This window comes from Phlebotomus papatasi, chromosome 3 (genome assembly GCF_024763615.1).
Source record: "Phlebotomus papatasi isolate M1 chromosome 3, Ppap_2.1, whole genome shotgun sequence".
Lineage (NCBI taxonomy): Eukaryota > Metazoa > Arthropoda > Insecta > Diptera > Psychodidae > Phlebotomus > Phlebotomus papatasi.
This window is the reverse complement of record NC_077224.1, coordinates 64,423,758-64,439,838: the sequence shown is the minus strand read 5'-3', so window position 1 is coordinate 64,439,838 and position 16,081 is coordinate 64,423,758. Positions and strand designations below refer to the sequence as shown.

At 37.7% G+C, this 16,081-nt stretch overlaps 3 protein-coding genes across 3 annotated transcripts; 2 read left to right on the top strand and 1 right to left on the bottom strand.

The window, feature by feature from the left end:
• LOC129807724 (mediator of RNA polymerase II transcription subunit 10) lies at positions 1 to 675 on the top strand. The gene is made up of 2 exons (XM_055857175.1): positions 1 to 221; positions 310 to 675. The coding sequence occupies exons 1-2, from the start codon at positions 94 to 96 to the stop codon at positions 581 to 583; spliced, it is 402 nt and encodes a 133-aa protein (XP_055713150.1). The 5' UTR covers positions 1 to 93; the 3' UTR covers positions 584 to 675.
• Positions 676 to 1,451: 776 nt separating this feature from the next.
• On the top strand, positions 1,452 to 6,464 carry LOC129807720 (uncharacterized). The gene is made up of 2 exons (XM_055857172.1): positions 1,452 to 1,516; positions 4,858 to 6,464. Exon 2 carries the CDS (start codon positions 4,868 to 4,870, stop codon positions 6,437 to 6,439), a length of 1,572 nt encoding a protein of 523 aa, XP_055713147.1. The 5' UTR covers positions 1,452 to 1,516; positions 4,858 to 4,867; the 3' UTR covers positions 6,440 to 6,464.
• Positions 6,465 to 11,031: 4,567 nt separating this feature from the next.
• Positions 11,032 to 12,777, bottom strand: LOC129807721 (RNA-binding protein NOB1). The gene is made up of 3 exons (XM_055857173.1): positions 12,645 to 12,777; positions 11,688 to 12,587; positions 11,032 to 11,606 (listed from the first exon to the last, which is right to left on the bottom strand). Exons 1-3 carry the CDS (start codon positions 12,708 to 12,710, stop codon positions 11,301 to 11,303), a joined length of 1,272 nt encoding a protein of 423 aa, XP_055713148.1. The 5' UTR covers positions 12,711 to 12,777; the 3' UTR covers positions 11,032 to 11,300.
• Between the last annotated feature and the right edge of the window lie 3,304 nt (positions 12,778 to 16,081).

Genomic DNA, 16,081 nt, shown 5'->3' with positions numbered 1-16,081 from the left:
GCTGCCTGTTTGTTTTGATCCATTGACGTTTTGTGAGATTTCTGGAAAATTTTCCCAAATTTCATGGTTTTCTGAGGGTAAAAAAGCCGGAAAATGGATTGTAAGAATCCTCTGGAGAACCTAGAGACCAATCTGGAGATGTTCATTGAGAATGTACGCCAAATAAGGATTATTGTGAGTGACTTTCAAGCTCAGGGACAGAATGTGCTGAATCAGAAAATGTAAGTATTTTCCTGGAAATTATCCAGAAGGAAAACACTTAAGGGAATGTTGAGGATGTTGTGATGCATTTGGGATTGATATTTGCAGACAGGGGTTGGTAACAGGGCTCCAGGAGATAGATAAACTCAAGAGTCAGGTGCAGAATGTTCATGTTCCATTTGAGGTCTTCGACTACATCGACCAAGGAAAAAATCCTCAGCTGTACACAAAGGACTGCATCGACAAGGCGAGGAATAAAAATGAAGAAGTGAAGGGGAAAATTGATGCGTACAGGAAGTTCAAGGCAAATATGCTTCTGGAACTCCAGAAAACCTTTCCCAACGAGATGAACAAATACCGTGCAATCCGGGGCGATGAGTAAACCATCCAGATCATCTCATACCTATCACTTATGCACTAACAAACCACACTGAGATCATAAATTAAAGAGGATTATTTAGGATTTTCCAAAAATGCATTTTTATTCCGGGAGTTTATTTTGTTAATTAGATCGCAGATGGCAGCACTTAGTAAACATAACCTCAAAAATCCATATGAGGACGCTTGAGAAAATCTGCACAAAAACCCAAAAAGATCAGCTAATTTCCCGTGAAAAGTGTGTGTAAAATAACTAGTTTAAATCATGCTCTGTCCAGACGTGTGGAATCTTCCTGTGCCAAAGTACAATTATGAAGTTTTTGAAGCCAACAACAACTTGATTGAGCGGAAAATCTCATCCGGCAATTTCAGTGAATACGTGAGTATTTCTTCCCTCCCTTGGCGCACAAGATCAAGCTGGGCAGTCGCAAGTGCGTGATCTCGGGCACATTTTGTCGATGTATTGCCGAAAATTTATAAATAGTCCCAGTGGGCGTGCCACTATTGCACCATTTTTTTTTAATCTTTCGAGAAAGTTGGAAAATTGCGATTAATTTTCTTCCTTCAAGATAACAATTGTCTTTCCTGGAGATTACCCGCATCCAGCATCGGTTGAGAAGGTGCTCCTGGGCAGTGACTCATACATCCTCAGGCAGTTGCCACTGAGGGAACTCTTGGAGCCGGAATTCATTGAGGCTTTTGTCAAGAGAGGTGAGAATTCTGACATTTTTCTTCCTGAATTTCTGTTCTCAACTGGCAGATTTGCTTCCAGGAAATTTCTATGCGTTGTCACTGAACCAGCAGACAGATTCTGAGTGTTCTGTGGCTGTAACACCCAGCGGGATCCTCAGCATAGCCGTCAATAAAGACGCTTTTGAGAGTATCCAATTGACCGGGAAACCAATTCAGACATCCAGGAAATCCAAGGATAGATACCGTAAGTATTATTAGATTTATTCAATGCATGAATGCGTAATCGGTTATGAACTTATGGTAGGTGAGATTCTTATTGTGAGCCAAATGCAAAAAGCACAAAAAGTCAGTTGAAAATTCAAGCCGGGGAACCGCAAGGGGTGAGTCATTTGGAAAACGGAAGCCATTTGGCCAGAGTTTTATTGTTTCAGAAACAATAAAACATTATTAGAAACACGAAAAACAGAAACGCGGAAATATGCTTGAAAACGAAGAAACATGGATGAGAAACATAAAAATGTTCCTGGAAACGCTGAAACACAAAATCTCCAAAGTCCCATAAAAATTCTAACTTGGATAGAAACACACGAAACATCAAAACATTTTTGAAAAAAAAAAATAATTCGAAACACGAGAAACGTGGAAAAAATAACTGAAAACGTGGAAACGTAAGGAGAAGGAGAAACACAATTTTAATTATACGGAAGAAATATAGAAACTTAGAAACACACATCGAGAAACAGAAATGGAGAAAAAGAAACGGAAAAACAGATATGAAAAAAACAGAAAGTGTTTCTTGAGTTTCTGGAAACAGGAAACACAGACAAATTTTCTTTTCTCGATTGGTAATCCTACCAATTGTTCGTAGATAGATAGAGATAGATATTGTAGCCGGGTTTTTGCCCTGAAAGATTCCTTAGGGATACCAAGGCTTATCGCGGGCAATTGTCCGGCAGTGAGCCAGCTCTGTGCCTCCCGAAACTCTTCCAGGCTATACCGACTGACAGTGTCTCCTGTCAGATAATCCTCCACACGGCGGATAACAGAACTATACCATCTGTAAAAGGCTTGGAACGAGATGTGGGAAATACGACTTTCCCGCGGACAGAACCGGGCTTTATTTCGCTATCCAATTAAAAATCTCGACAACAATATGAATTTATAAGGCCCAAGGCCCGTGCGAACCCGTATCCGTAGCGAATAGGAAATGGCTGTAGTTGGTTATAGAACCGGCAATAGTTTATTTGGGAATAGATATAGACACGTATCAGCATTTTTGCTTTTACGAGAAGTCCTTAGTGAATACTAAACCGCGGACCACCTCAAAATCCGTGTCTCCTGGATAAGGAGGTCTGGGACCTTAGTATTCTGCTCGCAAAAAAGCACAACAAAGAGCGTCGGATGACGGATGGATTGCACAGGAAACGACTTACGCGAGAAAACGGAAAAGCTGTTGCTTCATTCGCTGGACCCGGGGTCGGAGGGCACCAGAGTAACGAACGAGGCTCTGGAGTGACACCAATTTTGGTAAGCCTACCACGACGACAACGGCACTTCAAAATGGCTACATGGAATATCTCTTCGTTCACAAGAAAGCCCCTGAAAAAAAAATAACGAAGCAAAGAAGCTCCAATTAGATATAATTACTGTTTCGTCTACTAAGCAAAGAGGCAATAGAACATGTAGACCTTCAGGAATGATGGCAACTTTTCCTGTCCGGAGTGGCACCAGATGTGTATGCACAGCCGGGTGAGGGGATACTCACATGATCCCGTCTGTTATACAGGGTTTGTGATATCTGAACACACTGCGAGATAGTGACGGGTATTAAGATCAAGCTTGAGATATATTCCCTGGCGGTGTTGCAGGTTTACCCAACTTTCTTAGATGAAGAGGAAGGTTCTGGATAAGACAACTTTTTAAGCGGATTCAGTTGTGTTGTTTGGAGATTTCAATGACCATATTAGTGTTGACTCTGAGACATGGAAGGGTATGATTGAGAAGAACAGATGTTGTCAAGGGACCTGAGATAACCAACTTATCCACTCCTCAAAACCCAGAACACGGAGAGCCTCCATGCTCCCGTTCGCTCGATTGAACCAAGGCTGATTCCCTCTCTCCACGAACATCTTGTTGCGGTCCCGCTCCCTAGAGGGGAAATAACGCACAAATTTCAAATTGTGGCCGTTGGGATCTTAATAGAAATCTTGACTCGTCTTGACTTCTAGACGAGGACAGTTACCATGACGAGAACCCGAACGGCTAAATGTTGGTGGACTTCTGATCAATAAAAGGTCACTCAATCATGAATACCATTTTCCAATACAAAGACATTCATAAATACACTTGGGAAAATCCAAGCCTAGGACAAAAATCCATAACTGATTTTGTCCTAGTTCTCGGTGTTGATAGAAAAATTTTCCATGACGTTCGAGTTTTGTCCCAGAAAAACTTTTCAAGCCATTGTGAGGAGGCGTCGACCTCGGGGTAGACCAAGGGCAAGGTAGCTGAATTAAATTCAGGACCTTGCCTTGGAGCGCCATAGGATCGATCGCACATCCTCCTGGAGTGAGGGTGCTTCGACAGGCGTTCTTTACAATCTCAGCTTTTTAAGCCAAATTGCGTATTTTTCAATCGACTAGGCTCATGCTTACGTCTGTTGAAAGGTGTTAGAATCTCAGATATAAGTCTGAATCTGTTCTAACAGATTATAACGCGATTATGATAAGTTTTAGATACTTTTTTGAATCTGATGACTTGATAATTTCCCAGTAGTTTTATTGTAAAAAGCAGTTTTATTAGGCTTCCAGAAGAGCGAAAAATAGGAAAAATATAATTTTAGCGAAAGCCATAGACTGATAATAATAATAATAATTTATTCAAACTCTGCACACACTTCTATGCGTCTGCCGCCGTTTTCTCTTCAGTAACCGTTGTTAGAAAGGGATAACCGACGGTGGTGGAACTGAACTAGGTTTTTTCAGGACAATTCGTCCTTCTGGTGCGCGTCGAAATCTGTTGATCAAATCCTATGAATCAAACACACATTTTCACCAGAGCTTTCGACACTTATCGTGTCTTCCTCAGTGGTTCTTGGTCACTAATTCCTCTACTTATATGCATCAGTCTTTTGAATTTGGTTCTTTTATACACAGCGAATGGACTAGTACTTGACGGACTGGACTTTTAGTACCAATCCGTTCGCTGTGTATAAAAGAAAGAAGAAAATTCTCTCCTAACCGAATTCAAAAAACTGATGCATAAGAAAGTAGAGGAATTAGTGACAAAAATCCTAAAGAAAGAGATCAACCAAGAACCACTGAGGAAGACACGATAAAGGTCGAAAGCTCTGGTGAAATTGTGTGTTTGATTCGTAGAATTTAATCAACAGATTCGACGCTCACCTGAAGGAAAGATTGTCCTGAAAAACCTAGCTAAGTAAGTGGTAGCCGCAGTGGTTGTTTTCGTGATCAGGGTGGGAACCTATAGCTTGCAAAAATCTGAAATATAGGAATCTCACCTAGTGTAAGAAAATTGAATATGAATGAGGGCTTTAGGGATAGTGAACAGGCGCCCTCTTTGCAGGGTTTGCCGGATGCCTAAAATCCGTCAACCAGCCCTTCTGGGCACTCTGTCACTGCGAGCTGTGGCTTCATGGCTATGCAGTCTGGCCAGAGAGTACATGCCGGTGATTGCGCAGATCTCCAAGGTGAATGTCCAGGAAGCTGCGACAATTCTCCGGGATAAGATGATGCTGCTGCATGATCTCTTTGAATACAATGTGCCATTTTGTCTGTACGACAAATTGGCTGATGAGATGTTTATAGCTATACCCAGACTGATTGAGAACATCAAAAGTCGTCAGGAGTTGAATTCGTCCATGGGAAAATTTCTCAGTGAAGTTAATGTGGCTGTTTCTCTCACGGAAATTCTGTTGTCGTCCAATTTGCGAACTCTTCACTTTGATCAGATTCCCAAGATGATGAGACATATTTTCTATACAAAACTCGATCAATTGCCAGGATTGTTGTCACTAGATCTGGGATCACTATCGGGTGGATGGAAGACGCAAGATATGGAACCGACGGTACTCAATGGGATTATTCATATGAGACATTTACAGTCTATCTGTATCAATTACGATGCTACGGACAACATTATCAGGAGTCTAGGGGAATGTTGTCCAAATCTTGTTGCTATTGATTTTAGTTCGTCCAAGTGCATCACAAATGCCAGTGTTGAGCTACTAATTGCTCTGCAGAATCTCCGAAGGGTGATACTCTATAGGACTTCGGTTAGTATGGAAGGGTATATTAGGTTGCTGATGAATTTGCCACGTATTGAGGATTTGGGGAGATATGATGATTTGGGTAGATGTCTTTCCTACATTGATACGTACTATCCGGATCAAGATGAACTTCAATTGACTAAGTTTATCAGTCACTATGCTACGACTGAACATTTGCAGATTCTAGGGAGACTCTGTCCAAAATTGCATACAATTTCTCTGTTTCACAATGCTCTGCTTCTCGATTTGATGGCCTTAATTGCCATTGATAATCTCAGGGATCTCAAACTTCTCTCAGCGGATTTCTTTGGGGATCAAATACGTCATGTGCTCGAGGTTAAGGGATGCAATCTCACCCATTTGCACTTGGAGCATGTCGATGAGATTGACATGAATGCTCTGATATACATCAGTCAGTTCTGTCCGGATCTCAAAAATTTCGTCATCTACAATTGTGAACTTGTTGATAGCACTTCCCTCTGCATGAGACGCTTCCCAATACCGCCCTTTATGAACCTCGAAAGGCTCACCATTGCAGCCAGTTGCAAGTTCTGGCATTTGGACTTTCTCTTCTCGACAGCCTTTAAGATTCGCTACATCTACGTGGGTACAATGGTACCGGCAGACGATGATCTTATAGCTCATGTTCTGTCCAAAAATCCAATGTCTCAACTTGAAGAATTTAGAGTTATCTTCTCAGAGGCTCTAACCATCAATTCCGTTTACAAACTAGCCAACAGTTGCAGCAATTTGCAGAAACTTTCAGAATTGGAAAGTTGGACAAAGATTAAGGAATGTGAACTGGCTGAATTCAGGAAGTACATCAAAACGAAAAATATGGATCTGGACATCAAATCACAGAAATTCTCATCAGAATAAAAATAACCAAGATCACCAAAAAAAACTGTAGTTTGTAGAATAAAGAGTTCATATACCACTCTGCCCAAAGAAAAAAACCTTTTCTTTTCAGTCTGCGAGATCAATATCAAGGATGCGGCTCTTCTCAAAACCACAGAAAAGCGAAAAATCATCCTCCGATCATTAGACAGTACCCACATTCCTCCTATAGACTTGAAAATATCCTGGACATCGTCATCAACAAAATACTGTCCTTCCTCAATTGCCATGTATTTTGAACGGAGAAATGTCCAAGTTGAACTTTGTTCGACTAAAAAGGTGAACAAGGAAGTATTTCCAGGAAAGATTCCCAGCATGATTGGCAAAGAAGATGGAGAGTCCAAAGAGGACTTTGAGGAAAAAGTTGTGGATTTTTTAGAATTTCTCGGACTTGTAGTTCTGGATTGTCCAACTGAAGGGGATGATTTCCTGACTTCTTACGGTTTCTCTGGGGCAATGGAGGATGCCACGAAGGTTACAGTGATCAAGTGGAAAGGATTCTTTTCAAAGTATATGCTGAAGAGGGTTTTCAACTATTTGCAGTAAGTACAAAATATTTCTTTTTATAAAGTTTAAAATTTTAATTTTGGATGTTAGTCCAGCGAGGTGATATTCATAATTTGAAAAAAGTGACGTGATTTCTGTTTCTTGAAAGACATAGTGTTTTTCACTGTTTGTAACGCGATTCTTTGTCTTCAAAATTAAATTCTCAATGGTTCCGTGAGCTTCTAAGCTACAAGTTTATCTGAACTTATCATTGAAATGCTTATTTCAAATAGTTACAATGCAAACGATCAGGAAAAAAATATAATCCCTCAAAATCAATTAAACCATTCAGTCAATGTAGGGGGAAGTGGGGCACCTTTGAAATGGAGTAACTTTGAAATCATTTTTTTTCTCGCTTATTTTTAAGTGGAACTGAACGTTATTTAAGATAATGATAAAATGACTTTAGTAGTATAATTAATGTGTGAGCTTGTTACCTGGAATAGCTTATGAAACACCTTTATATTTTCCTGCCCAATAATGCCCACCTTGTCTGTGATAAATCAGTACCTGTAAGGAAGAATAGGGTTATCATCCGGTTTGAATCGATTTTCCCTATTCTCCTTTTTTTTCTTTGAGAAAACTTTTACTTCCAACAAATCAAACACGAAATACTTTCAACAACTACTTTGTTTTTACTTCGATAGCGGCAAAGATTAATGATATTTAAAAAGATTAATTTAGAGCTGAGAAGAAACGCGTGATGTCTATGTCAAGAGAAAATCCAAGAGAGCGAAAATCGCTGAGTTGCCAGATTGGCAAGAAGGAAAAAATCCCAGAAGGGGAAATTTCCCAAAAGTGGCCCAAACTCGCCTAAAGTCCTGAATTCAAATTTGAGAGGCGGCTGGGCATTGTTGACATTCTCCCACAATTAGTGATAATTACAAGGTTGGTGTCAAAAAGCAAATGGCGGGCATTGGCGGGATAACCTTACATTTGACCTCTATCTAGATTTTTGGGGACGAGAGTACCCGTAAAGTTTGAACAAGTTGTTTTGAAAATTTAAGAAAAAAATATTTTTCAAATTTATGTAATCTGTAATTATTAGTTATCATACTTATTGGCCCCGAGAGGTTTTCCTTATTCTGCTCTAAAAATATAAAAAAAAGTCACAATATCTGCAAGGAAGCAGAAAATCGAAAATTTACGATTTTTGACCAAAAATTGATCAAATTTAATTGGGATCCTGCAAAAATATCCTAGATTTGAACATCCTTATAGCTTGTGATCATCCATAAGAAGCGGATTTTTATCGATTCTAAATAGTCCAAAAAAATTATTTTTTTCCATCGTTACCCAGAGTCCCAATTTTTGTTAATTTAATCGAGCTTTTTAAGTTTCAAGACACAAACCGTGTGGATATCAAGATTTGCAATTCTGGAACCTATATTTCAAAATTTCAAGACGTCAAATTTCTTGTTTTCTTGAAATAATTCCAAGAACTTATCGGAGATACTTGGAATTTTCAAGATACTAACAATTTGAAGAGTTTCATACGGAAATGACTAATGGCGAGGAATATTTCTATAAAAGATTATACAAAAAGAGAAATACTGTATTTGATTTTGTAATTTAATCGAAATGGTATGTATTTCTAGATGTACGTCGAAGAGTACACCACCCAGAGGATACCTATAAAATAGTCACATTATACGGTTATACATAAGCATTTCTCGGTTTATTACAGGCTACAAGTTTGGTTTGAACTGCCTGTACTCCCGTTTATTGCCTCTCATTTATTCTTTAATACGTAATTAAAAATATATTCAAGTTATTTATCCTTCAAAAATAACAGAGCAAACAAGTAAACTAATCGTCTGGAAAATTTTGTGCTTTTTTACCTTTAAGGACGATTGGGTCATATATGACCCATAGTTTTCCAGGAGTCCTAGGGATGGGAAAATTTCTTTTTAACTGTAAATCTCTTATTTAGGCTAAAATATCGAGGGAAACTTGATTTCATTGAATTTCGCTCAGCGGAAAGCTTCTCGTCCTTAAAGGGTTAAGACGTACAGTTGCACATTGCTGTGGACCTGGGAGTTCTTCCGGAGTTGATGCATTTTCGATGAAGACTTCAAAGTCCACTTCATCCACATCTTGTTCCTAATATAAATTATGTCGGTCTCCTTCAGGACAAGATTGTCGGCATCATCGCTATCTTTCGGGCATAATATGTGGATGATTTCGAGTTCATTGATCATGAAATATTTTTTTTTTCCATTTTTAAAGTCATCTACAAGAGTAAAAAGTTATGAATTTACAACATATACGCAGAAGTATCTTATAAATTATCAAAATTGTACCTTCTTCAGTCAGTATTGCACTGGGAAACTTCAGCTAATTGATATATCACACAATATTACACACGAATAATTAACTATTTTGCGCACACATAAACAAAAACATGAAACAGTCTAACCTCAAATCTTCGAAAATCCACTAGACAGATTCGGTGTTTTTTACCTTTAGGGACGATTGGGTCATATATGACCCATGAAAATTATGAAGCTTTCCTGAAAATACCAATAAACTATAATTTTTACTTTGTTGAGAAATATTATGTATAGTTTATTATAGTTTCTAGTCATAAAGAGGTTTTTGCTTAAAAAAAAAATAGAAATATTAAAAATATTAAAATTCAAGCACCAACGTGAAAATTCGTTATTTTTGAGCTCAAATATTTTTTATATAGCAAATTAGCGAGAGTCTACTGTACAAATATTAGAAAGAAATAACTTCAGGTAGTCAGGAAAAATTATTTTCTCTATGGGTCACGGGTGACCCAATCGTCCTTAAAGGGTTAAGTTCCATCAATATTTCGCGTCAGAATACGAAATCTTGATTTTGGAAATATTTGACAGCTTGAAATTTTGATCTTGATTTTGGTCTCAGAATTGAGGCCATTCCCGGCGGGACCAAACTACGTATAAACTGTGTATATACGTTGTACGAATACTCAGTATCATCATGTACGCCCATACATTTTACTCAGTACTATTAGCACCAAATGAGACCCGAAGTGTGCTTTGGTGTGAGTGTGTCCGTGTGAAGTATTATCTCTTACAGAGTAAATACGTAGTATTACATACATCGTAAATATAATAAAAACCCCGTATGACAGAAAATGCTGTTGGCAGGCGTCAGCTGTTTTGACAACGGGAAATATTTTCTATTGGAATATTCTGTTTACAAATTATGTGTTACAATTATTAGTAATTTCAGTGATTATAATAATATAATAATTATGCGACGCTGTGTTATCTGTAGAAAACAGTGAAGTGATAATATTAAAGAAGTTGCAAACCTAAAATACGCGATTTTTTATTCCATTCTGTGAGTGTTTTTGGAAAATATTTTTTTTTACACGATACTTTGTGATTATCTAATTTGTTCACTCGTTATCTCTGGTTGAATAAAATATATTAAAATCCTTGTGACTTCTATAATTTCGTCAATATTTGGAAATAAAAACGGCAGGTGCATGTGACAAGTTTTTTTGGTCGCCATTTGGTCGTGTGCGTCTGTATGTGTGTGTTGAAAGTTATTTTGCAGTTACAAGTACGTAGTTTATACGGAGTTTTCGTACAACTATGTACTCTCAGTACAGAAATACGTAGTTTATACTGTATATGTGAGTGAACTTGTATTTTTGAATGACAAGTCCTCATCAAATACATAATACATGTGTAACTATGTATTTTTCCTCCAAAAATAAGTCGTAAATACATTGTATGTCATGTGAACTGTGTATTTTGGTCCCGCCGGGTTGTTTTATGTTTTTCAAATGTCATGAAAAAAATGATGAATTTCTCTGTTGTGGCATGATTTTTTCAAATGAATAACCCCTCGATTAATGTAAAAAGACCATTTTTACATTGAAAATCGAAGCGTTTTCAATGAATGTGTTTTTTTTTTTTAAGATAAAATTGAACTAACTTTATTTCTACATCTTTATTTAAAAAAAAAAGGAGTAGAAAAAAAGAATTCTTGGACCAATTTTTAACTAAAAGAAAAATAAACACTAAAAATAATTGAAAATTAATTTATTCAAAATTATTTATAAAGCACAATATAAATTTTTCGGCAGGGTGTACATCAATGAATTCCCGAGTGTCCCTTGGGTTGCTCTCAATGTCGAGAGGACATCGAGAACTCCTTTTGAGGATGCCTTTAGCGATGGAACTTTCAGCATTGCCAATGACAATTCCTTCACTGTTATCTTATCTCCGACTAAGCCATTTATCTGGCACCAAATCCTGCCAATTGGACGAAAGTTCTAGTGCCTCCAGAGTGCAATCTACTTCTTCCTGCCGCGCCTGCTGTTGACGTACTCATGATTCCTCAGCCAGTCCTTGATGTGTCCTCGATTCCTCAGCATGGCCGATTTGGAATTGACATCGCGAGTGACAAAAGGTGAGTAGCCGGCTGTGTAGTCCTCATGGAGAGCGTCGGTTTTAGTACGAGCCACCCGTGATGGCATTTGCTGAGGCATTGGTTGATCTTCAACCAAAAGAGGATTCCGGGAATGTTTTCCTCCACGGGGAAGTGGCAAGGAGACATTCTTCCCTTTGGCCGTTATGGGTTTGCGGAAGTTTATGTGAACCTTTGAGGGATTTATTAGTAAAGATTTTGGGATTTTAATATTGAGAAGAAAAAATGGGAATTATTTTTAAAGGAATCTTACCACTTGCTGGCCATTTTCATCGATACTGACAGCACATCTCTTCAGAGTTTTATTGCCGCATTTTGGGCAGAACATTTTGTGCATTAGGGTGGTTATTTTGAAGCAGGAATAGCATCGAAGGACAAACATTCGTGATTGACGGATTACACGACCGTCCAGAGCAGAGAGATTCAGTCCAATTTGCTTCAGGAGATTCTGAACGGAAAAATCAGTTGAGACACAAGCCACAATTGCCGGCTTTTCCTCTTTTACGTCGAATCCCATGTCTTTTTTCAGCTGTTTAATGTTTGATGGTGTTATCCAGCCTCCATCATCGTCTGAATCCGTTTCAGCTTCCTCAGCTCCAGAATCTTGTTCTCCATCTGAATCTTCGTGTTTCCTCAGAATCTCATCACAATTCAGTGTGTTGAAGTCCTCTGTGAGTTCATTCACTTGTTCATCTTCCCCTTCAGACTCTTCCTCATCCTCCTGAGTGTCTTCTTCGCCCAGGAGAGCATTAGACTTCTCCTCAATCTCTTCAGTTTCTTCCACTTCATTTTCCTCTTCTTTTTCACCCTTCTCCTTGGGCATGTAGAAGCCCATTAATTTGCAGTTCTCCAGAGCATCTTTCTCTGGTTTCCTCACAACAGTCTTGGACATCAAGGGCTCTTTTCTCAAATGCTCTGTTCCAACATTTTCCTTCTCCAATTGATAGGTCAAGGCAACAACTTTCAGATCAACTGCCGACAGACTAGCATAGTCACCGGTTTTCTTGGAAAATTCCCTGACATAGGCGATATTTTCAGGAGATGGTTCCTGTACTTTCAGGTCAAATGGGAGCACCACAAGTCTCCGGAGTTGACGTTTACTCTTGATCTCATCGAGAACTTCCGTGATTGTTATCACATTCTCAGCAATATCCTAATACAATATTCAAATTATTCCAAAGGAAATTGATAGACTATGCTTCAGTCTTACCTGCAGAGGTGCATTTTCAATAAATGCAGCTGTATCAGCTACCAAAAACTTAATTTTCCTCTCCATATCGCACTGCAATTGTAGAAAACACGTGCGAAACGTCTACCCAGGAAAACAATATAACAGTTTAATTGATCTTTATAACATATAGATGGCGGTAAAGACGAAACTCTGCAAGGAATACCAACCCGTCAAATAATATCTGCAGATATCTTTAAGATTTCTGTAGAGAAAATCTACACCTCTACAGAATATCTGCAGATAATATCTGTAGATATTCTTACGAATTTTATTTGGGCTTGGGACAAAATTCGTCAGAATATTTCGGCAGATTTTCTGACGAATCTCTGACGAATTTCTGTAGATATTCTGCTGATTTTCTGTAGATTTTTTCTACATTCCAGACTTTCCAGACAAGATGTGTCAGAAGAGATGGAAAAATTTTTCACTGAAGTTTGCAAAATTCTATAGAGTTATTCTTAGTGATATCACGGTGCTTATATAAAATAAAGAATTCTGCGACGCCGTGTTACAAGTAGAGAAAAGTGAAGTGAAAACTTTAAACAGAGTGTCGACCAAAATTTCATGTTTTTGTATCATTCGATTGGCGATTTTTAAGAAATTAGTATTTTTGCTCGCAGTTTTTTTACTTATCTAAAATGTGTACTCGGTAATGCTTGTTAAGCAGAGCATACAATTTTCTTTATAACTTCTACAGTTTCTTCATAAATCAACAATATTTTTGTGAAGTAATGGAGGTTATGCAGATTTTCTAGGGAGAAATTCTGCCGAGAATCTGCAGATTTTCTCTGAATGTACTAGAATATACCGTTAAAATTCAAAAAAACCTCCGAGTAAAATCGGCAGGTAGAGCAATGATTTGACGGGAATTTCGCGCGCAATACGCAACCCGGCGGGACCAAAATACACAGTTCACATGTCATACAATATATTTACAACTTATTCGTGTAGAAAAGATACAGTTTACACATCTATAAAATATTTGATGAATACTTGTCATTCACAAATACAAGTTCATTCACATACACGGTATAAACTACGCATTTCTGTGCTGAGAGTACATAGTTGTACGAAAATTCTGTAGGGTGGTGGCATTACTTATGTCCAGTCTATACTTGTGGCCACCTCGCAGATATCTTCAATTTTTTTCCCACAAAATAATTTCGAAGTACCACCGAAATTAAGAATATTTAATGTGCTATCATTCAATGCAACTTTTAAACTGATTTACTTTTATATTTCGGTAGAATTTTAATTATTTTGTGGAGATTATTTTACTGATGCGCCTGACGATCAAATATATACGTCGAATCGTTAAGAAATTTACTAACGATCTCACAATTTTTACTGACTAAATTGTGTATCTTCAATTAAAAATATTTAGTACTCCCTCAGTTCCGAAATAAGTCGTACGTTTGGCGAAAAATTAGGGATTAAGGAATGGTTTCAGAGAATGTTTTTGTTATTTGTAAATATATTATGTATGAACTATCCTCCATGTTCAAGGATAATATGGGGATCCTATCACGATGGTAAGTTGAGGAATCGATATGTTGAAGTTGTCCATTTTTCGTGTTTTTTTTTTCAAAGATCTCCGGTAGATAGTTAATTACTGCAATTTTTAGTATGCACAAGTAGAACTCAACAGTTATTACCGATATGACATTTTTTATATCTCAAATTTTGCAGAATGAGCAATAAAAAGAATATCCTTTTTTATATGTTCGAATATCTGGATGCAAAATAGTGAGAGATAGGGACTTGGGACCTTTAGTGGACCCCCCATAAGTTGACCCTGGGACCATTTATATGTTTCTCTAAACATACTCAGAATTGAAAAAAAAAATCGCACGACGTGTTTTCGAGCAATCCTAAAAAAAAAATGATTTTGGAGGAGAAGGGGAGGGGTGGGGGCAAAATAGAGGACATATTAATGGTCCCAGGGTTAACTTATGGGAGGGTCCCCCGAAGGTCCCAAGTCTGTATCTCTCACAATTCTGCACCTATTTTAGATTGAAAATAGAACGCCAAAAATAAGACATTTTTGAGACATTCGTTCCTCAACATACCATCAAGACTGGATCCCAATTTTAGTACTAGACATTAGCAATAGTTCTTCATAAGAGATAATTGTTGAGGCACAAAACATTTACCAACAAATTTTCCCTTAATCCCAATTTTTCCCAAACGTATGACTTATTTCGGAACAAGAATTTTTCCCAAACGTACGACTTATTTCGGAACGGAGGGAGTATATGTGAAGGACACTGTTTTGCGTTCATGGTGGTGAGCAGCAGAATTACGAAAATTATGCTGCCGGCCTTGTTGCTCAGCTGCCAATTACAAGATGGAATATTTTCCAATCATTTTATTTGTATTTAAAATTCACGCAAAGATTCTCAGTGATTTTAGTGGTTTTTTTTTAATAATAATAAATGTGCGTGGGTGCGTTTTGTCTAGAGAAAAGTGTCGTGATAACTATAAACAAATTTCCAATGTTGAAATACGTGTTTTTATTTCCTTTCGGGGTATTTTTTAGGAGCCAATTTTTTTCAGAATTGTTTTTGCTTTTCTAAAGTGTTAAATCGTTCATCTTGGTTAAATAAAACATATTCCTAACTTTGTAGCTTCTATAATTTATATAAAATTTGAAGGTGAAATCAGGATGTGAAATTGACAGTTTCATTCCACCACCATTGATATATGTGGCATAATTCAGTCCTTAATTTGTACCTACCACTCGGATCTTGGCGCTGAGGGCTAAAATAATTCCTAAAGCTGGGTGTTAATTAATGGCTCAAGGCTGGGCCCCCTTACCCTGTGTCAGATGTCAGACGGGTGTACATTCCTATGAACGCAACCTAACTGTTTATATGATCAAATAAATAATAGCTGTTGTACTGAGCTGCATTCCTTTTTGGCAATTTCCGACGATTAATTCAATAGGTGTGGAAACAAGGGGGAGATATTAGCTTGGAAGTGGTGTACACTGAGGTGGAAGTACTGCGGAAGTGGAAGTCTCAAAAAAGTGAAATGATTTTCGAATTTTTTATTTAATTATCGTATGAAAAGTCCTGGTAAGCATGTAGCGCAATTAAAACTTATCCTGGAGGACTTATCGTCAATTCCTCATTAAAAGCTGTTTCACTAACGGGCGTTTCACTAACGCCCTCTGTTGCAATGGAGGAAACTTAATTGAATGCCTTCCAAAAATTTAAATTTAAAATTACGATTTTCAGTTGAAAAGTATTCGAGTGTAATAAGTGTAATAAGTAGTCGATTCTTTGAGATGGTTTTTCTACTGAAAACTATCGGGAATAACTAAAACTAAATTACAGAATATTAATTTATCCTACAACTTTCAGAAAAAAATTGAGATTTAAAAAAATGAAAAATATGCACACATTAGAGTATTT